The sequence below is a fragment of the Hyla sarda genome, chromosome 1, assembly GCF_029499605.1.
Source record: "Hyla sarda isolate aHylSar1 chromosome 1, aHylSar1.hap1, whole genome shotgun sequence".
Classification (NCBI taxonomy): domain Eukaryota; kingdom Metazoa; phylum Chordata; class Amphibia; order Anura; family Hylidae; genus Hyla; species Hyla sarda.
Window position 1 is genome coordinate 512,284,864 of NC_079189.1, and position 23,046 is coordinate 512,307,909.

At 40.7% G+C, this 23,046-nt stretch overlaps 1 protein-coding gene across 5 annotated transcripts in view; it reads left to right on the top strand.

Moving 5' to 3' along the window:
• SKIC3 (SKI3 subunit of superkiller complex) overlaps positions 1-23,046 on the top strand; it is a 187,803-nt gene that overhangs the window by 97,568 nt on the left and 67,189 nt on the right. For all 5 annotated transcript variants that reach the window (XM_056537805.1, XM_056537815.1, XM_056537796.1 and 2 more), the window contains 10 exons: positions 2,085-2,163; positions 3,257-3,318; positions 3,434-3,490; positions 4,872-4,940; positions 5,640-5,714; positions 11,280-11,421; positions 12,342-12,435; positions 13,602-13,679; positions 15,344-15,468; positions 16,750-16,873. In XM_056537805.1, coding sequence (XP_056393780.1) covers positions 2,085-2,163; positions 3,257-3,318; positions 3,434-3,490; positions 4,872-4,940; positions 5,640-5,714; positions 11,280-11,421; positions 12,342-12,435; positions 13,602-13,679; positions 15,344-15,468; positions 16,750-16,873 — 905 coding nt within the window. The remainder of the gene's footprint in view (positions 1-2,084; positions 2,164-3,256; positions 3,319-3,433; positions 3,491-4,871; positions 4,941-5,639; positions 5,715-11,279; positions 11,422-12,341; positions 12,436-13,601; positions 13,680-15,343; positions 15,469-16,749; positions 16,874-23,046) is intronic.

Consider the following 23,046-nt stretch of genomic DNA (forward strand, 5'->3'; position numbering starts at 1 on the left):
TCTGCCACAGATTTTTGCTAAAGATTAGCTGTACGGTTTACCTTTTGCTATGCATGTAAACACTTGGCCTTATAGTACAGAGCTGCATTTACAAATCTCCTAATAGTTACTGTAAGAAGACAATCCCCTTATTAGCTGAGCTGAGTTTCTTTGATGCTGTAGTTAAATTAGTATTTTTTCTATATTACTATGGGTTGCCTGGTGTGAAGCGAATACTATTGTTGTGAATGGATCGGTACTGGGTATTTGGTAACAGTAACTGAGTATATGCAGTAAGTGATGCAATATTTTTACATATTAACTTTATGTAAATTAATTCTATAAAATCTAATCTTATTCTCTGTCAGGCTGGGTTCCCATTACGTTTTCCCCCCATACGGGAGCGCATACGGCAGGGGAGAGCTAAAAACTTGCGCTCCAGTATGCCTTTCTATGGGCTCCCGTATGTAATTCATTTCAATGAGCCGACCGCAGTGAAACGTTCGGTCTGGTATGGTAATTTTTGCCCCGTATGCGCTTTTTCCCTGCACCTAAAACCGTGGTCGACCACGATTTTAGGTCCGGTTGTAAAAGCGCTTACGGGGCAAAAATAAGCCGACCGCACTGAATGTTTCACTGCGGTCGGCTCATTGAAATTAATTACATATGGGAGCGCATAGAAAGGCATACGGGAGCGCAAGTTTTTAGCTCTCCCCTGCCGTATGCGCTCCCGTATGGGGGAAAACGTAATGGGAACCCAGCCTTACTTCTATAACTCTAAAATGGATAGGGGATAAGTGTATGATTGTTGAGGGTCCCAATGATCTTGAGAATGGGTATCCTAAGTTTACCAGCAGCCTGTAGTGGCAATCATGTGTGCCCTGCCTCTCCATTTTATTATCTGGAGGGGCTATAGCAGATAACTAAGTGCTGTACTTAGTTATCTTCAGCTATTCCAAAAGCAATTAATTGAGACCATGAGGACTTGGAACCCCTGTTTTTGAAATATTTGGGGATACACTTATCTCCTATAGTATGCAATCAAGGATATATGCTGTTGGTGGCAGCCATTGCTTTTTACGACCACGGGGCCGGAGTATTGCGACGTCACGACTCCGGCCCTTGTGTCTTCATGCCCCACCCCCTCAATGCTAGCCTATGAGAGGGGGCATGGCAGCCGTCACGCCCCCTCCCATGGACTTGCATTGAGGGGCGGGGTGTGACATCACAAGGGGGCGGGGGCGTGACGTCATGATACTCCGGCCCCGTGGTAGTGAGGCTTCAGACACAGAGCCTCCAGCGCTTCGTGCAGCTGAGACAGGTGGGTGCTGCATGAGAGAATGCGGGGTCCCCAGCAGCGGGACCCCCATGATCAGACATCTATTCCCCTTCCCTTTGGGTAGGGCATAAGATGTCTTAGGGCCAGAGTACCCCTTTAAATACACCTACATTTACCTGATGCATGCGGTTTATAGCAAACTTCCTAGTGTCAGGTTCACCCAAACTTTAAGGGTCTTTAGGCTTAGTTGTCAACAAAAACTAGCAAAATGTTCTGGAACAGTAAAAAGCTCCTAATAGCAAATGCCATCAGTCATCAGTCTCTTGTATGCTTAGGGCTGCATGCCAATGGCTTGTTGCTGTGCCTGGAAGTAGTTTGGGCCTGTGTGGACTGTTGATGTGTTTAACATAGTAATTTTCCCAATGGGGTTGCTATGTTAAGCAGCGTTACACCTCATATTGTGATACAGTTTATTTCCAGCTAGTGCTGTTAGATTTGCCATCTTTCGCTGTGTTAACAAAAGCTTGCACACAGCTTGTCCTTATAAAGAAGACATTACAGACTGTTCTGACTTTTAGTACCTCATTACAATCGCACAACTGCTGTTTCAGACTGAGCATTTTTTAAGCTAAAAATTGTGTTAAATCTTCCTGGCTATGCCCCTTAACTCTGATGGCTGAAAATGTATTTAAGCGTTTTGTTATCTTCTAAGGCTTTCAACATTTTTTAAGTTTCCACATTAAAATGTGCAACACTTAAAGAATTAAAGTATTTTTCTTTTTTTTTTTAAAGTAATTTCTTCTATTTTCTGTCTTCTGGCATCTAGTGCATTAAGAAGTCAATCATGATGGACAGCAGTAACCACCAGTACTGGAATGCACTCGGCGTTATTTGTTGCTCCAAAGGTGACATTGATTGCTTCATTTATTTAACTGTTTGTTAATATCATAGAGCAGTGTTTCCAAACCAGGGTGCCCCCAGCTGTTGCAAAACTACAACTCCCAGCATTACCCGGACAGCCTTTGGCTGCACAGGCCATTTTGTGCAATTTGTGTAAGGGTGCATTCACATCACAATTTTGCTCTACAGTCAGTGTCTGTTCCATAAAGGGAGCAGTAGTAGGAGGGACGGCTTCTGCCGGGAAAGCGGGCGGCATTGCGCTGTGTTCCCCGGCCGGCCAGGTGAAAACACTGATCCTCACTGTATAATTTTTAAAACCTTGCTGAGCGCCTTGAATGGCAACTCTGTGCCGGCCAGTCAAGGCTCCTGGCGGGGGATATGAGTTTGAAGTTCTAAGTTTGAAATAAACGTTGCATATGAATGCCGCCCACTTCCCTGATTAATAAGTTATGATCGCAGCAGGGTTCATAAGTGAGACCCAACGCGATCAATCCCTCAGCCCCTGTACTACAACCCCCCCACCATGGAGCAGACTTTATTCCATGATAAGAGTAGTAGTACAAGCGCTACTGTAGTTTCCCCAGCCACCCGCAGAGTCCCGCAGCCAGGGAAACTAATACTACTACACCCATCATAGAAACAAGTCTGTTCAACGCTCATTAAAGTCTATAGGAGTTATGCCAACTGCATAAAACAGCCAGCTCAGCCATTTTTAGCTTCCCAACCACCTTTTGGCAGCTGCAAGCGGGGTGGAGGGGCTCCCATTCTGCAGTAATGTGCAGGTCTTAGAGGTGCGACCAGTTTTTAAGGGATATTTAAGGCTCATCTAGTGGATATGTCATAAATGTCCCAAATGGAAATACCCCTTTAGGGTCTATTCACACATACAGTATTCTGCGCAGATTTGATGCGCAGGATTTCAAGCGGTGTTCAGTCATTCAGTTTACATTGAAATCTGCAGCAGAAAATCCTGCGCATCAAATCTGTTAAGCTGCAGCTGAGGTATTAATTTGACAGTTATTCCGAGGATTGGTGCCAAACTGTTCAATGTATTAACTAATAACATTTGGTATCTTGTTATTTGCTTTTTTTTTTTAGATGTCAACAACAAGGCCCTTTCTCAGCACGCTTTCATCAAGTCAATCCAGTGTCAGCAGAATGTGAGTCTTTTGGTTTTCATTTTCAACACAACCTTATGATGTTTATTACATGTATTTTTTATGAAGTCTTGCGAAAGGCTTAGCTGATAAGCTTTATATTTTTTATCTTTTGTAGAACGCCATTGCTTGGACTAACCTTGGCGCTTTATATTTGTTGAATGAAAATATTGAGGTAAGATACACATTGGCCGACATTTATCATTGTCTTTAGACTGTTTTTTTGTGTCTAGAAAAGGCACAAAAAAGGCACAAGCAGGGTTTATTTGCCCCTTTGGTTTACACATTTCGGCTGATTTTGAGTTGCAATCCACTGATTTTGGCAATACACATGATATAGAAGGGTTTTATGAACTGCGCCTTTTTGTGAAAAGGCGCAAAAAAGGAGCAAAGCCACTGAAAATTCTCTAAAACTACACCAGCCCAGACTTAGCTTAGCTTTTTGGTGTATGTGAAGACTGAAATTTCAGAAAATGTCATCTGCACAAAATTTGTCAAATGCTCTGCGACCATTTAATAAATCTGGTGCTCCTACACATTACCAGCACACACAAAAAGGTGTAGAAAAATGCTTCACTTACACCTACAATGATAAATGCCGGCCAATGTGCTTGTTATTTTCACATTCACTTGTTGTATTATAAATGTAGGCCCTAAAAACGATTGTCAATCTGGAATAAATGCTGCTGCAAATATAGTTCCCTGTGGGAAATATACAATGAGTCTGTGGCTGGGCTGCACATAATCACACATGGCTAGTAAAGTGATTAATTTGCTTTTTATGATTAATCGTGCTACCCTACTGCAGCATTATATAGAGCTCCTGAATATCCCCTGCGGTATCCACTGGTACTAAGGTGTATACGGCCCTGCAGCCAATTAAAATGAGGAATATATCGGGATCTGAACTTGAGAAGATGATTTTTCTTTTCCTATTTTCTTTTTCTAAAAGTTATCCCCTATCCACAGGATAGGCAATAACGTAATAATCGGTGGGGGTCTGGCTGCTGGAGCCACATTATCACAACAAAGGAGGAGAAAATTGTGCCTCCCAATGAATGGCGTGCACCATGCTCAGCAATGTTCGGATGCTCCATAGAGAATAAACGGAGCACTGGCTAGAATCACGCTCTATTCATTCAGCGGGAGTTATCCCAAACCACATAACGGGGGATAACATTTGGAGACAAGACTACCCCTTTAATAGTTTTTTGGGGAATTTAAAATATATGACCTATCCTTAGAATTGGCCAACAGGCCAACAATATTTGATCCATGGGGATCTGAAAAGGGGGATGGGAGACTGCAAGCTAGAAATACAAGCATTTGAACTACCAATATTATACCTGTTTCTCTGCTTATTTATTTATTTATATATATTTTTTATAAAGGTTGCAGCTTCCAAGCATTACTAATAAAAAATAAATCACTACATTTTATAGTTTACCTGGATAGTTTGTCCACTGTTTCCTGCTTAGTAATCTGATTAAACAGATGAGCTATTTATGTCACTCCTCTTGAGGATTCTCTAACACATGTGCACTTGTGTTTCACAGCTAAGCCATCAAGCTTTCAAAGTAGCCCAGTCCCTTGACCCGTCATATGTGAGATGCTGGATTGGACAGGTGAGCTGATGTCTTGGCTTCATGGTGGAATGCCCATTAAGTATTAAAAGATGATGTATAATGTAACACATCCCTTTTATACTGGAATAACATATACAGAATATACAGAAAGTGACAAAATGATGTAACACTGATCTGTTTGATCATTATTTGTGCTGATCCTGTTATAACATGTTACATAGTCCAGAACTGCATTCACATTTCTATAGGCTTCAGAGATGAAATATCCCAGCATTCCATTATGGCTCAATTTCTACAGAGAGAATGCTCTGGTGAATTACATTCTGGACATCTCTGTAAATGTACAGCAATATGATGCAAGAAAAATCCCACTATATTAAAAAAGCTTGGAAAGGCTATGAGTGGGGGTGTCTTACAGTAGCTTTTCAGGTGTGTCCTATGAGAGTGAGCAGAACCATGAATGCTATACTTTAGGAAAAGGCTATAGGCAAGATCAATGCCAGAGAAGTAATGCAATCACTGACAGTGTCACTTTACTATTCATGCAGGTTATATGTATATAAAATGAGTTCATATATAGAGAAAGCTTTCAAGTCAATTTCTTATATTCAATGTATTGACAATGGACTGCGAGCTGTGGTGTATGATTTTTGTTATAGTGATTATTGTAAGTTTCAGCGTGAACAAATGGCTGAGAAACACATTATCTTATTGTACAAATGTGTTTTATTTCTTTAGGCACTGATTGCAGAAGCTGTGGGAAGCTATGAAACTATGGATCTCTTCAGGCATACAACTGAGCTTAGTATGCATGTAAGTTTATTGATGGTCCCTGCAATACCCATTTAACTCATAGAATGCTTTAACCCCTTAATGACAATGGATGTAAATGTACGTCATGGTGCCGTGGTACTTAGCGTACCATGACGTACATTTACGCTCCGTCACGACCGCGAGCACCGCTCTCGTCATGCGCGGCAGGTCCCGGCTGCTATCAGCAGCCAGGGACCCGCCGGTAATGGCGGACATCCGCGATCGCACAGATGTCCGCCATTAACCCCTCAGATGCCGTGATCAATACAGATTGCGGCAGTGCGGTACTTAAAATGGATGATCGGATTACCCACAGCACTTCCACGAGGATCCGATCATCCAGCATGGCGGCCGGAGCTCCCCTCACCTGCCTCCGTCCATTTCCAGGGGTCTTCTGCTCTGGTCTGAGATTGAGTAGACCAGAGCAGAAGATCTCCTATAACACTGATCAGTTCTATGTCTTATGCATAGCACTCAATAGTATTAGCAATCAAATGATTGCTATAAATAGTTCCCTATGGGGACTATTAAAGTGTTAAAAAAAAAAAAAGTTAACAAATTTGAAATATCACCTCCCCCAATAAGAATGTAAATAATCTGTTTTTCCCATTTTACCCCCAGAAAAGCATAAAAAAAATTAAACATATTTGGTATCGCAGCGTGCATAAAAGTCTGAACTATCAAAATATATTGTTAATTATCAGGTATGGTGAACGGCGTGAGTCCAAAATTGCCGCTTTTTTGTCCCATTTTATTCCCAAAAAAAAATAATTCATTAAATATTAATAAAAAGTAAAACCTAAGCAAAAGTGGTGCCAATAAAAACTAAAGATCACAGTGCAAAAATGAGCCATCATACCGCCTCGTATACGGAAAAATTATAAAGTTATAGGTGGTCAATATTTTCAAACATAATACAGTGACCCCTCGACATATGATGGCCTCGACATATGATCATTTCAACATATGATGGCCTCTCAGAGCCCATCGTATGTTGAAGGCAGTATCGACATATGATGCTGCTGTGTGTCGGGGTCATCATACAAACAGCTATCTGACAGCGCTGACAACTTCAGCAACTGACAGATAGTTGTTTAATGTGCCCCGTGTGCCCCGTTCTGCCTCCTGTTACTCACATGCTGTCCTGCTAACTCATACAGGCTTCCACTGTGAGCTCTGTGTAAGCCCTGCCCCCCCCCCCAGTGCAGCCATAGCCAATAACATGCAGCATCTTGCTGCAGACATCCAATGAGCTGCTGGCTGCCCTCCCCTTCCTTTCCTATAGAGCTGTAGTCGGCAGGATCGTAATGGAGGACATTCTGTCCCCCCTGAAGGTATTTAAAGAACTGTACAGTACTGTATGCGATGTCACACATCACATACAATACATATACACACTATACACCCCATACATCAATGTTTCCCTATCAGTGTGCCTCCAGCTGTTGCAAAACTATAACTCTCAGCATGCCCAGACAGTCAATGGCTGTACATGCATGCTGGGAGTTGTAGTTGTGCAACAGCTGGAGGCACCCTGGTTTGTTAAACACTCCCCATACACTCCACATACAATGGTCATCCCAGAACCAATTAGCAGTTTCCCATAGAGATATGTATTCAACATACAATAGTTCCAAGGCCCCAGAACCAATTACCATTTTTACATAGACATATGTACTCGACATATGATGGTTTCAACATATGATGGTTCTCCTGGAACCAATTAATATCATATGTTGAGGGACCACTGTAATTCTGTTAAAATAGTTTGAGATTTTTTTAAAGCACAACAATTATAGAAATGCATATATTATGGGTATAGTTTTAATCGTATTGACCCACAGAATAAAGAAAACATGTAATTCTTACAGTAAAGTGTACAGTGTGAAAACAAAACCTTCCAAAATTTGCTAAATTGCGGTTTTCTTTTCAATTTTCCCACATAAATAATATTTTTTGGGTTGCGCCGTACATTTTATGGTAAAATAAGTGATGTCATTACAAAGTAAAATTAGTGACGCAAAAAACAAGCCCTCATATGGGTCTGTGGATGGAAATCTAAAAGAGTTATGATTTTTAGAAGGCGAGGAGGAAAAAACAAAAATGCAAAAATAAAATTGGCCTGGTCCTTAAAGGGGTACTCCGCCCCTAGACATCTTATCCCCGATCCAAAGGATAGGGGATAAGATGTCAGATCGCCGCGGTCCCGCTGCTGGGGACCCCGGGGATCGCCGCTGCAGCACCCCGCTATCATTACTGCGCAGAGCGAGATCGCTCTGCACATAATGACGGGCAATACAGGGGCCGGAGCATCATTATGTCACGGCTCCGCCCCTCATGATGTCACGGCCCGCCCCCGTCAATACAAGTCTATGGGAGGGGGAGGGGCGGTCGTCACGCCCCCTGCCATAGACTTGCATTAAGGGGACGGGCCGTGATGTCATGAGGGGCGGAGCCATGATGTCACGCGGCTCCGGCCCCTGTATCGCCCGTCATTACGCACAGAGCGAACTCGCTCTGTGCAGTAATGATGGCGGGGTGCCGCAGCGGCGATCCCCGGGGTCCCCAGCAGCGGGACTGCGGCAATCTAACATCTTATCCCCTATCCTTTGGATAGGGGATAAGATGCCAGGGGCGGAGTACCCCTTTAAGGCCAAATTGGGCATGGTCCTTAAAGGGGTTAATTGGATCAAAAGGAATGTGTCATCAGAAAATGACCAGTTGTTTAAATACGATTTTTATGTTAGGCTGCGTTCACACGGCCGTCTAGACCCATCCCGTTCTTCTCCCGTCAAAGATAAAAAAACAGACTTTAAAAAAACGGACAATAACAGATGGAAACTGATGTTATCCGTTTGTATCCGTTTTTGTTCAGTTAATAAACCCCCAAAATATTTTTTTTGTTCTGAGCATGCTCAAAAGTAAAAACGGATAAAAAACGGATTGAAAAAACGGATGCAAACGGATGACATTAAAGGCTCATCCGTTTTCCATAGACTTCAATGTTAAATTTACTGTATCAGTTTCTTTCTTCCGTTTTTTGGACGGAAGAAAAAATACTGCATGTGCCGTTTTTTCTGCCGTTCAAAAAACTGTAAATGAGTGCAGATGGGTGAAAAAGGATTGTAAAAAAATCCCATTCACATGAATGGGATTTTTTTTAACCGCTTTGAATCCATTTAAAGCCTGCAAGAAAGGAAACAAAATGGGGATAAAACAACGGGGATTAACGGCCGTGTGAACAAGCCCTTAATTGTATTTTTTAAGAATTTTTTGATTTTAACAATCTTTATTTTATAACAATCCTGGAATCTTGCAGTTTCCATTCTGGCTCCTAGGCCTCAAAAACTAAACTGAGACTGTTCTATATAGATCATTTACCAGTAATGACTTTCTTCTAAGCACTGAAAGGAGTACAGTGAAATGGGACACCAGTATATAGATCACATTGGATCCCTCACCATTTACAGCAGAGATCAGCATCCCACCTCCCTGTAGAATGACCTGAAAAGGTCACAGAGCATGCTCAGTAGTGTCTCCAATTTATCTGACTAGGACTACTTCAGTGCATTGTTGTCTGTGTCCAAGCAGATCACTAGCTGCTCTAAAAAACAGCTCAGGCAAGATGGCAGCCCCCATAATAATGTACAAAAAATTAGAAAAAATTCCAATAAAGAAAAAAAATAGACACAGATTTAAGAAAAAAAAAGGACAGGTTTCAGTAAGTGCCTCTAATCAGAAAAAAAAGTCTAGGTTATACATTCCCTTTAAACAATACATTATTGCTATATGATAGCATATCTACGGGAAAAATCCATTGCTCATCCAGCTCAAAAACCTGAGGGCATGCATTAAAGGTAATCTGCTTCTTAGCAACCTGACTTGGTTTCTGGGCCATATTTACTATAGTGCAGATTCTCATTGAAGATGAAGAGACACGTTTGTGGAGCAGAGTTTATTTGGATGTTAAGGTCAAATATGTACCAAAACTAAGATGACATTCTGCCATGTGAATGAATATATATATATATATAGCAGCACACTGCCAGCACAAAGATATAGATGAAACATGAATATGCAGTTAAAACATGGAGAGCTATACAGCTATGGTGTAATAGATGCAAAATGTGAAACAATGAAATAGTGAGGCACTTAGCTCGCAAATTTGTCTCCGCCGGCGGTCAAATAGCTTGGACCGTCCCACCGCGATAAGGTGGCCTCATTGGGACGGACCCTACACTGTGAATATGCCTCTGTGTGAACAGTTCAGTAAGCATGGCAGGGTCTAGAACATCCAAGACACCTTATATACACACCTGATAGAGGTGGGTGGGGTGCAAGGCCAACATGGAGGTAGCCACTCCCCCGTATGTGCAATACAGACAAAGAATAAGTCAGCCAGCACTTTAGTTGATACCAAACTATTATATGGACCTGGCGTAGCTGACCAGTAGCGTGCACCCGTAGGCCAGGTCCATATAATAGTTTGGTATCAACTAAAGTGCTGGCTGACTTATTCTTTGTCTATATTTATATATATATATATATATATATATATATATATATGTGTATGTAAATGTCTCTTAATTGAACCTTAGACTTCTACCAACTGGATTCAAGTCTCATTTTGTGGAAAACAGCAAGGATTTAGTGGGGCATACCTTTAGGCTGCATTTCTACTTGGCAGTTTCTTGCTACTGCATTTTTTGAGCAAAAATCAGAAGTGGATGCAAAAGAAATGGAAAATATAAAGGAAGAATTTATACTTCTTCTTTCTCATGTATCCACTTCTTTCTTTGGCTCAAAAACTGCAGTGACAGTGTTGCAAAAATCTAGGGGGAATCCAGCATTAGCAGTGAAGTAGGGTATTGACTGCAGGATTGGGAATTTATTAGGATGCAGATCATTCTGAAGTAGATTTGGCAAAAAAAAAAAATAAATGACCTGTCAATTACTGGCGTGTTTCACCACACATTCCTGGTGAGCATCAAGTTCCATTGCAAGGTGGCCTGTATTAGCCATAATTGCTGATTCTTAGCAGACCTAGATCTAGCATGTATGCACCAAGGCTGTATACCAGCCCCAGTTACTGGAAAAAATACTTAATAAAAAATCTGAAATTTTCTTTAAAATCTTCGCAGGGGATGGCTGGCTGAGGTAAAGTAGTTTGCTTGCACTGTCTTGCTATAGGCACTTTGGATTGCACAAGGGCCATGTACACAACATAGTACAATATTTTTATTAAATACTATTACGTGCCTGCATTTTTATTTTAAATGTATCTTAGTTCTCAAACCGTTCATAGAAAAGTGCCCATATCCTTAAAGTCTAGATGTTTGTCTATATATTGATTTGTAACACGATTGCCTAGATTTATCAATCTGTCGGAAACTAAACAAGTCTGGTTTTGCGTATAACAACCAATCACAGATCGTTTTTTGTATTGGGCTCTGGTAAAATGAAAGCTGAGCTTTGATTGGTTGTTATGGACCAATCAGATAGTTTTGGTTTCAGTCTGATGAATCTGGGGATTTGTTTTCTAGTATTTTGCTTGTTCTTTTTTAGACTGAGGGGGCAAAGGGATATGCCCACTGGGTCTGTATGACCCTCCTGGATAAAAGCAATAGGAACACGGAGCTTTACCGCTATAACATTGTTCAGATGAACGCCGTCACTGCAGCTCATGTAGCCTTAAACAAATACACAGGTAAGTTATCCCAGCAATGTCACTCCAGATCATTGTAAAGTATATTACAGTTTCATATTACAGTTACTTTCAAATGAGTTAGTTGGAGGGGAAGTACCGTATTTTTCGCCCTATAGGACGCACCGGCGTATAAGACGCACCCAATTTATAGGTGCAAAATCTAAAAAAAATAAAGATTATGAACCCAATAGTGGTCTTCAACCTGCGGACCTCCAGATGTTGAAAAACTACAACTCCCAGCATGCCCGGACAGCCGTTGGCTGTCCGGGCATGCTGGGAGTTGTAGTTTTGCAACATCTGGAGGTCCGCAGATTGAAGACCACTGCATAGGAGGTAATACTCACGTGACCCCGCCGCTCCGGACCCGTCACCGCTACCCTGGATGTCGCTCCATCGCTCCATCGACCCGTCACGTCTCTGCTGCCTGCCGGGTATCCTCGCTCTCTGTCACCGCCATCACGTCGTTACGAGGAAGGAGAGCGACGGCCATACAGGGGATCCCGGCATGGAGCAGACACCGAGGAGGCAGGTAAGGTCCCTCCCGGTGTCCTGTAAGCACTAACCCGGCTATTCAGTCAGGCTGTTCGGGACCGCCGCGGTGAAATCGCGGCGGTCCCGAACAGCCAGACTGAACAGCCGGGTTAGTGTCACTTTACCTTCAGACACGGCTGTCAGCTTTGGTGATTGGTGATGTCCTGTATTAGCCGCGGGTCCCGGCCGTTGATGGCCGCAGGGACCGCCGCGATAGGGGTGTATTCACCGTATAAGACGCACCGACTTTTTCCCCCCAGTTTTGGGGAAGAAAAAGTGCGTCTTATACGGCGAAAAATACGGTATACAGGAACGATGCTACTATAATATCAATCAGTGTAACATAAGTGTTTTCTTACATATTATATTTTTTCCTGTTTTACCTTTAGAAAGAATACAAACAGATTCAACAGCATTTGGGATGTTGGGATATTTAAATGAACATCTAAAATTGAAGAGACAAGCAAAGGATGCATATGAAAGGTAATGCATATATAATAATAGTAATACATTCCTATATGATTCATATAAGTAATGCCCAGATTAGTGGGCAGAGAATTGATTGGCTGATTGAATAAACCAAATCCAGCAGTTTTGTCTGTTTTTTTTTTTAAATCAGATATTTTTTATTTACATGGACAATGGATGTAAATGTGCGTCCTGGTGCGATGGGACTTAACGCACCAGTACGTACATTTATGTCCTGTACATGACACGAGTATCGAAATGGTGCTTGCATCATGCATGGCAGGTCCCGGAAGGACCCAACGGTAATGGCAGACATCAGTGATCGTGCTGATGTCTGCCATTAACCCCTTAGATGCCTTGATCAATACAGATCAAGGCATATTCGGCAATAAGGTCATTCTGATGGATGATCGGATCGTCTGATCATCCAAAATGGCAGATGGAGGTCCCCTCACCTGCCTCCACTGTTCTCCTGGGTCTTTGTCTCTGGTCTGACATCAAGCAGACCAGAAAAGAAGATCGCCAATAATACTGATCACTTCTATTCCTATACATAGCACTAAACAATATTAGCAATCTATTGATTGCTATAAATTGTCCCCTATGGGGACATAAAAGTGTATTAAAAAAAGTAAAAAAAAATGTTAAGGAAGTGACAAATCCCCACCCCCAATAAAAATGTAAATTGCCCCTTTTTCCCATTTTACCCCCAAAAAGTGATATGCTCCTTTTGGCTTTTAACTTGGAGATCTCTAGCCCATGAAAGGGTGTTCTTGTGAGTTCAGCTCCAGTAATTTCATAGTAATAAACAACATGTAAGAGAATATGTTAAGAATGAGCCTTTGCTTTAACATTTAACTTTATGAGGAATCAAAATGAAGTGTTTTGTATTTTGTTTACTATATAGGGTCTACACTCTACGATAGAATTTTTTTTTCTTTCTTATGCTATTACCATATACAACTTTATTCCTTATAAAAAAAAAAAAAAAAAAAAAAGGTGTGCCATTCAGCAAAACCCAACAGTCACTAATGGAAGTCCCAGTGCTGATGTGGACAAAGCCGTAGAAAAAGGTCTTCTGGATTTCTTGTACTTCTGGATTTCTTGTACTTCTGAGATGTAATGTCACTTTTGATATTTTATATACTATATGTTAATATTTCTACATTTTATTTTCCAAGAGCCATTTTAATTCTTCAAGATAAAGAAGACAAAGATCACTATAATCTTGCACTTCGACATTATGGACGGTCACTCTGGTAAACTATTATAATTTTTTCATGTTAAAATCCATAAGAGAACATCAATTGAGATTCTTAGATATATAGAGGCTACAGTCCATAATGCTGACTATTCCTACAGAGACGCAATACTGGGACATTTAATCAAAGTGTGATATAACCATTATAGTTATGAAATACAGCAAAAGTATAAAATTGCCATATATCTCTGGTGGTCTGAGCTACAGTCTTTTTTAGAGAATCCGTGTAGGGCTCCATCGCATGGTCATCTGTCAGTGACGCAGCAGTGGTAGGAGGCTCCTTCTGCAGCCATTAGGCTTAGGCTATGTTCCCACACCCATCTAGTTTTTTTTTTTTTTTTTTTTTTTTTTTTTAAAGCTATAGAAACATCTGTATTTTACATGTGAAAAAAAAAAGTCTGAAACTTCCTAAGTCTTCCTTTGCTTTTGGACCGTTAGTGTTTGAGCTGTTTTTTAAAGCTTTTTTTTTTTACTCTTTTTAGACGTTGGTTGAACCACAGCAAAAGCTCCAGTCAAAAAAAAAAAAAAAAAAAATAGCAAAATGTGCAGAAATACAAACATATTTTGGCATGTAAATGGTCCAAAAAATGTCTTGAAGTTACTTTTTATGGGGTGTAAAATTAAAGGGGTACTCCACTGACCAGCGTTCAGAACTAAACGGTTGTCACGCCCCCTCCCATAGACTTGCTTCGAGGGTGTGTGGCCGTGACGGCACGAGGGGCGTGGCTGACCCTCGCAGCGCGAAAACAGCGTTTGGAACATTTAGTTCCGAATGCTGGCCGGTGGAGTACCTCTTTTTAAGAGATGGTTTTTTTCATTAAATTCAATGAAAAAAATATATATTTTGGAGGGCATTTTTCAGACATTAATCAAACACAGAATAGCAGACAATGGAATAAGATACTTCAGCTCACCCCCACGGCATATCCAGGACCCGGACGCTGTGCAAGGCAGCACATAGACAACATGGAAAAAGTGCAGGATAGTCCAGCGCAGGTCTCGTGCAACAAGTAGATTTATTGTTTAAAAGTCTTTGGCTTTTAAACAATAAATCCACTTGTTGCACGAGACCTGCACTGGGCTATCCTGCAATTAATCAAACACAGGTGTTTGTATTAGTTTTTTTTAGTATTAGCAAGGTTTCCCAGCAGAACATTAAGACGCATTACTACATTCACCAGTTTGCTGTCTTTCCATAGTACATCCTGGTGCCATTACTTCATAGTGTACGCAACAAATAGGCCATGACTGTGCACGTGATAAAGGAAACTCAGCTCATCCGATCAGGCCACCTTCTATTGTTTCATGATCCAGTTTCAAAGCTTATGTGCCTATTTAGGCACTTTAAGTGAACAATGATCAGCATGGGTGCTCTAACCAGTCTGTGGCTATGCAACCCCATGCACAATAACCTGCGATGTTCCTTGTATTCAGATATGTTTGTATTATAGCTAACCGTAATGTTTTCAGCAATTTGTGGTACAACAGCTCTTCTGTGGAGAGAGAATCCATGCTCCGTTTCTGCATTAGACATTATTATCAATTGAGAAATCAAGCAGTAATGATCATCAGTCAAAAATGGAGACACAATGATCATTCGTAGTATTGACATTTGAAGGGAACTTGAAAACATGACATGAACGTGAATCTCCTTTTGCTCAGTTCTGTAGGTCAGTGTGATGAAGCCATCAAAGTCTTTATGTCTACACCTCTGACAGAGCTGGATGATCTCACCGGGCTGGCTTTTGCCTACTTCAAGAAAGGACTTTTGCAAGAAAGTTTGAAAGGTGAATGTTACAATTTTGCATAATTTCAATACATCATGTATGTGTTTGATTATTTGCGTTATCAGCTGTGCTGAATAATTTTGTCTTTATATAGTGAGTAACTATATTGTTGTAAGACAAGAATACATAATCTGTGACTGCAAATTGTTACCAGCATGTCCTGCTGGGGCTACAGTCTGCAATAATAAAAAGCATAGGTGTTTTGGCTATTGTCAGAATCAGAGCTCTGTATGTCGGCTCTCTGGCCAGCCTGTGGTAGACCATTTCTTATAAACAATAGCCAATCTGACCAGGCAAAGCTGCAGGCAGGAGGGAGATTGCAGCAGCCTGAATGATTGCGGTGTTTGGTATTTTACAAGTAGATCGGATATCCTGCAGGTACTGTTACTAAGCTGTAGTTACAGTTCACAGTGCGTTCAAGAGAATATTATTAGAAAACAAGCATCTATATCTTCTAATGTGTATGGAAGTTTTAAGCTCATACCTTGACATTTTGAAAAGTATTTATTTAGAACTTTTTTCAAAGAACAAAAAAAAAAAAAAAACAAATACAATACTACACCAGCACAGAGCTCCTCAAAGCAGCGTGGCCAGTAATGAGAGGCAGGAAAAAGATAAACACATGGAAGACCAGTCAATCATGAAGCCAGCACTAGGCAGTAACACAGCACACGGACACACACACATACCTTGACATTTTTAACCTTGGAATGCATTTTTGCATTCTTGCATTGTATTATGATCTCACATTCCCTTTTACAGACTACTTCAGTGCCCTGTAAACAGTAAAGTCCATCAGAAATACTATTTATTATCAGCCCTTCTTTCCTTTTCCTAAGGAAGCTCATTTATGACACCAGTACAGAAAAAAAGTTCAAGAGAAGAGAAATCAGATTAAGATTGAGCCTGTTGAATTACAGGAGTCTGTAGAAGAGAAACTAAGATCATTTTTTGTTTAAGACGGATGAAGTGGAATGATGAGTACTAAGCAAGAAGAAGAAAAAAAGAATCCATGCGAAAGTGTCCATAGCCTTTAAATATGTGCCTGTAGTGAGGAGCCTATTCATTATAGGTTCATCAATGTCAGAGGAATGGAAGGACACATTTTTCTGTGTTTTATGTCAGTTTTCCAAAACGGTCTCTTATGAATACATCTTATTTGTACCTTTTTTTTAATGTTGTGGTCTGTGCCATCATTAGCTCTTTTTAATAGAGTTGTATATTAATTATATAGACAAAAGCCTTACTTTCTGCGTGTGCTTCCTTTTCATATATTATTAGTTTACAAGACTGCCTTATCTGTTGCCAAGACAGAGCAGGAAAAAGCACACATCCTCACTGCCATGGCGGTAATCGAGTACAGCCAAGGTGATATTGAATCCTCCAAAACTCTCTTGTTTAAATGGTAAGTTGACTCCTACCAAAAGTGGTGTTTGTCACTCTTTGTTGGTAACATTTAGCTGAAAAGCATTTCTAATGAGCCACACAAATAGTTACAGCAATATCTACATATAGTGCACACACAGTATGAGCAGTTCATATAGAGCTATTTAAAGTACAAAGTGGAATGCAAAATATCTTTATTAGTATAACAGGTAATGTTTAAAAACCATTAAAATACATAACAGGAGGAGATCGACAAAGGCAACATACCTGGTACTAATAAGAAGTAAAGGCAATGCAGTCCATATATAATTAATTCACAACCATATACAATCAATAGAGGTGCCCACAATATGTGTACATAAAGTGCTAGTGCATATCCCCAAATTGTATGGGTAATAGCAGGCACGTCCATAGATGCAGTAACATACCAGTAATAATGAGTGGAGGATACAACAAGTCCCAGGATGCTGCCGCCCCTACTCGTGTTTCGGTCTGCTAAACTTCGTCCGGGGGTGACGGCATCCAGAGAGCCATGGGATTAAATATACAGCCTGAACCAATCACGCATTCGTGTGTGACGAAATAAGCGCACCTCACCTGTGCTTGCGGCGCTCATCTCCTCGTCACTACCGGCCGCCAGAACCCAGGGCGCACGCCATGTGACGGCCACGTAACAAAGTCACGTGACCGTACTCAACAAGACACGTAGCCATATGAACGGCGGCACGGGGAGACAAGGGAGGAGTGCACCACAGACGGGATGCTGAGCAGTGCTCTGAGGACATCTAGTGGACGGAATGAGGTAATACAACACTTCATACAAAAAGCCATACAGTCCACAGATAGGCCCATAGGGTTACAATGGAACAATAGATCATACAGAGATTTATCATTAAATTCTTATAATGTATTTACCATAACATGGTAGTTGATTTATTTATTTTATATATATATTTTTTTTACACTTTATTTTATTTATTATTTAGCATTCAATATTTTTTATTTTTTATTTCCATATATATTCATTTTATTATTCACCATTTATTACTCTCATCACTACAGTCAGTATTAGAATATTTAGTGCATATTTCAAGTATTAGTTATCATCAGTAATATTATCTTATATATTTTTAAATTATTTTTAATTATAATTATAATAATTTTTTCACCCATTATAACCATTGATATAATCCCTGTAGATTGATAATTCTATCATGTGTATAATTTGATATGTCCTATGGTAATGCTTTATAAGAATTTAATGATACATCTCTGTATCATCTATTGTTCCATTGTAACCCTATGGGCCTATCTGTGGACTGTATGGCTTTTTGTATAAGTATGAAGTGTTGTACTACCTCATTCCGTCCACTAGATGTCCTCAGAGCACTGCTCAGCATCCCGTCTGTGGTGCGCTCTTCCCTCGTCTCCCCGTGCCGCCGTTCCCATCGCTATGCGTCTTGTTGTGTACGGTCACGTGACTTTGTTACGCGGCCGTCACATGACGTGTGCCCTGGGTTCTGGCGGCTGGTAGTGACGAGCAGATGAGCGCCGCAAGCACAGGTGAGGTGCGCTTATCTCGTCACACACGAATGTGTGATTGGTTCAGGCTGTATATTTAATCCCATGGCTCTCTGGATGCCGTCACCCCCGGACGAAGGTCAGCAGACCGAAACACGTGTAGGGGCGGCGGAATCCTGGGACTTGTTGTATCCTGCACTCATTATTACTGGTATGTTACTGCATCTATGGACGTGCCTGCTATTACCCATACAATTTGGGGATATGCACTAGCACTTTATGTACACATATTGTGGGCACCTCTATTGATTGTATATGGTTGTGAATTAATTATATATGCACTGCATTGCCTTTACTTCTGATTAGTCCCAGGTATGTCGCCTTTGTATATCTCCTCCTGTTATGTATTTTAATGGTTTTTAAACATTACCTGTTAAACTAATAAAGATATTTTGCATTCCACTTTGTACTTTAAATAGCTCCTTTTTTTTCTTTGGTTGTTTATGCACTATTATGGAGCTAAAAATCACTATGGCTATTTTTTAGCAACGATAAAATAGTGAGGCTAACTTTTATCCCCTGAGTTGTGTTTCTACTACAAAGACTCCAGCTACCCATTACGATTTACAAATATTTGCCCTACAATAGGGTCTATATATACATATATTTAGTATATATTTAGTATAGTGTTTTATCATTTAGGTACATGGGCCATAATATATTTGTACATACCCTAAGATTTCTTTGTACATGTTCTTTTGGTTCTAGCAGTTCATATAGAGTACACGCAGTATGAGCAGTTCATATAGTGCATACACAGTATGAGCAGTTCATATAGTCCACACACAGAATGAGCAGTTCATATAGTGCACACACAATATGAGAAGTTTATATAGTGCACACACAGTATGAGCAGTACATATAGTGCACACGGTATGAGCCGTTCATATAGAGTTCACAGTATGAGCCGTTCATATAGTGCACACGGTATGAGCCGTTCATATAGAGTACACAGTATGAGCAGTTCATAGAGTGCACACGCAGAATGAGCAGTTCATAGAGTGCACACGCAGTATGAGCAGTTCATATAGTGCACACGCAGTATGAGCAGTTCATATAGTGCACACGCAGTATGAGCAGTTCATATAGTGCACGCACAGTATGAGCAGTTCATATAGTGCACGCACAGTATGAGCAGTTCATAGAGTGCACGCACAGTATGAGCAGTTCATATAGTGCACACACAATATGAGCAGTTCATATAGTGCACACACAATATGAGCAGTTTATATAGAGCACACACAGTATGAGCAGTTCATAAAGTGCACGCACAGTATGAGCAGTACATATAGTGCACTCGGTATGAGCCGTTCATATAGAGTTCACAGTATGAGCAATTCATATAAAGCACAAGCAGTTCATAGAGTGCACGCACAGTATGAGCAGTTCATATAGTTCACGCACAGTATGAGCAGTTCATATAGTGCACACACAATATGAGCAGTTCATATAGCGCACACGCAGTATGAGCAGTTAATACAGTGCACGCACAGTATGAGCAGTTCATATAGTGGACACGGTATGAGCCGTTCATATAGAGTACACAGTATGAGCAGTTCATATAAAGCATAAGCAGTTCATAGAGTGCACACGCAGTATGAGCAGTTCATATAGTGCACACGCAGTATGAGCAGTTCATATAGTGCACGCACAGTATGAGCAGTTCATATAGTGCACACACAATATGAGCAGTTCATATAGTGCACGCACAGTATGAGCAGTTCATATAGTGCTCACGGTATGAGCAGTTCATATAGTGCACACACAGTATGAGCAGTTCATATAGTGCTCACGGTATGAGCAGTTCATATAGTGCACACACAGTATTAGCAGTTTATATAGTGCACACACAGTATGAGCAGTACATATAGTGCACACACAGTATGAGCAGTTCATATAGTGCATGCACAGTATGAGCAGTTCATATAGTGCACGCACAGTATGAGCAGTTCATATAGTGCTCACGGTATGAGCCGTTCATATAAAGCACAAGCAGTTCATAGACTGCACACGCAGTATGAGCAGTTCATATAGTGCACACACAGTATGAGCAGTTCATATAGAGTACACACAGTATGAGCAGTTCATATAGAGTACACACAGTATGAGCAGTTCATATAGAGTACACACAGTATGAGCAGTTCATATAGAGTACACGCAGTATGAGCAGTTCATATAGAGTACACACAGTATGAGCAGTTCATATAGAGTACACGCAGTATGAGCAGTTCATATAGAGTATACACAGTATGAGCAGTTCATATAGAGTACACGCAGTATGAGCAGTTCATATAGAGTACACGCAGTATGAGCAGTTCATATAGAGTACACGCAGTATGAGCAGTTCATATAGAGCACACGCAGTATGAGCAGTTCATATAGAGTACATTCAGTATGAGCAGTTCATATAGAGCACACACAGTATGAGCAGTTCATATAGAGTACACACAGTATGAGCAGTTCATATAGAGTACACACAGTATGAGCAGTTCATATAGAGTACACACAGTATGAGCAGTTCATATAGAGCACACGCAGTATGAGCAGTTCATATAGAGTACACACAGTATGAGCAGTTCATATAGAGTACACACAGTATGAGCAGTTCATATAGAGTACACACAGTATGAGCAGTTCATATAGAGCACACGCAGTATGAGCAGTTCATATAGAGTACACACAGTATGAGCAGTTCATATAGAGCACACGCAGTATGAGCAGTTCATATAGTGCACACACAGTATGAGCAGTTCATATAGAGTACACACAGTATGAGCAGTTCATATAGAGCACACGCAGTATGAGCAGTTCATATAGAGTACATGCAGTATGAGCAGTTCATATAGAGTACACACAGTATGAGCAGTTCATATAGAGTACACACAGTATGAGCAGTTCATATAGAGTACACACAGTATGAGCAGTTCATATAGAGTACACACAGTATGAGCAGTTCATATAGACTACACACAGTATGAGCAGTTCATATAGAGCACACACAGTATGAGCAGTTCATATAGAGTACATGCAGTATGAGCAGTTCATATAGAGTACACACAGTATGAGCAGTTCATATAGACTACACACAGTATGAGCAGTTCATATAGAGCACACACAGTATGAGCAGTTCATATAGAGTACACACAGCATGAGCAGTTCATATAGAGCACATTCAGTATGAGCAGTTCATATAGAGCACACACAGTATGAGCAGTTCATATAGAGTACACACAGTATGAGCAGTTCATATAGAGTACACACAGTATGAGCAGTTCATATAGAGTACACACAGTATGAGCAGTTCATATAGAGTACACACAGTATGAGCAGTTCATATAGAGCACACGCAGTATGAGCAGTTCATATAGAGTACACACAGTATGAGCAGTTCATATAGAGCACACGCAGTATGAGCAGTTCATATAGTGCACACACAGTATGAGCAGTTCATATAGAGTACACACAGTATGAGCAGTTCATATAGAGCACACGCAGTATGAGCAGTTCATATAGAGTACATGCAGTATGAGCAGTTCATATAGAGTACACACAGTATGAGCAGTTCATATAGAGTACACACAGTATGAGCAGTTCATATAGAGTACACACAGTATGAGCAGTTCATATAGAGTACACACAGTATGAGCAGTTCATATAGACTACACACAGTATGAGCAGTTCATATAGAGCACACACAGTATGAGCAGTTCATATAGACTACACACAGTATGAGCAGTTCATATAGAGCACACACAGTATGAGCAGTTCATATAGAGTACACACAGCATGAGCAGTTCATATAGAGCACATTCAGTATGAGCAGTTCATATAGAGCACACACAGTATGAGCAGTTCATATAGAGTACACACAGTATGAGCAGTTCATATAGAGTACACACAGTATGAGCAGTTCATATAGAGTACACACAGTATGAGCAGTTCATATAGAGTACACACAGTATGAGCAGTTCATATAGAGCACACGCAGTATGAGCAGTTCATATAGACTACACACAGTATGAGCAGTTCATATAGAGTACATGCAGTATGAGCAGTGCATATAGAGTACACACAGTATGAGCAGTTCATATAGAGTATACACAGTATGAGCAGTTCATATAGAGTACACACAGTATGAGCAGTTCATATAGAGTACATGCAGTATGAGCAGTTCATATAGACTACACACAGTATGAGCAGTTCATATAGAGCACACACAGTATGAGCAGTTCATATAGACTACACACAGTATGAGCAGTTCATATAGAGCACACACAGTATGAGCAGTTCATATAGACTACACACAGTATGAGCAGTTCATATAGAGTACACACAGTATGAGCAGTTCATATAGACTACACACAGTATGAGCAGTTCATATAGAGCACACACAGTATGAGCAGTTCATATAGAGTACACACAGTATGAGCAGTTCATATAGACTACACACAGTATGAGCAGTTCATATAGAGTATACACAGTATGAGCAGTTCATATAGAGCACACACAGTATGAGCAGTTCATATAGAGTACACACAGTATGAGCAGTTCATATAGAGTACACACAGCATGAGCAGTTCATATAGAGCACACACAGCATGAGCAGTTCAT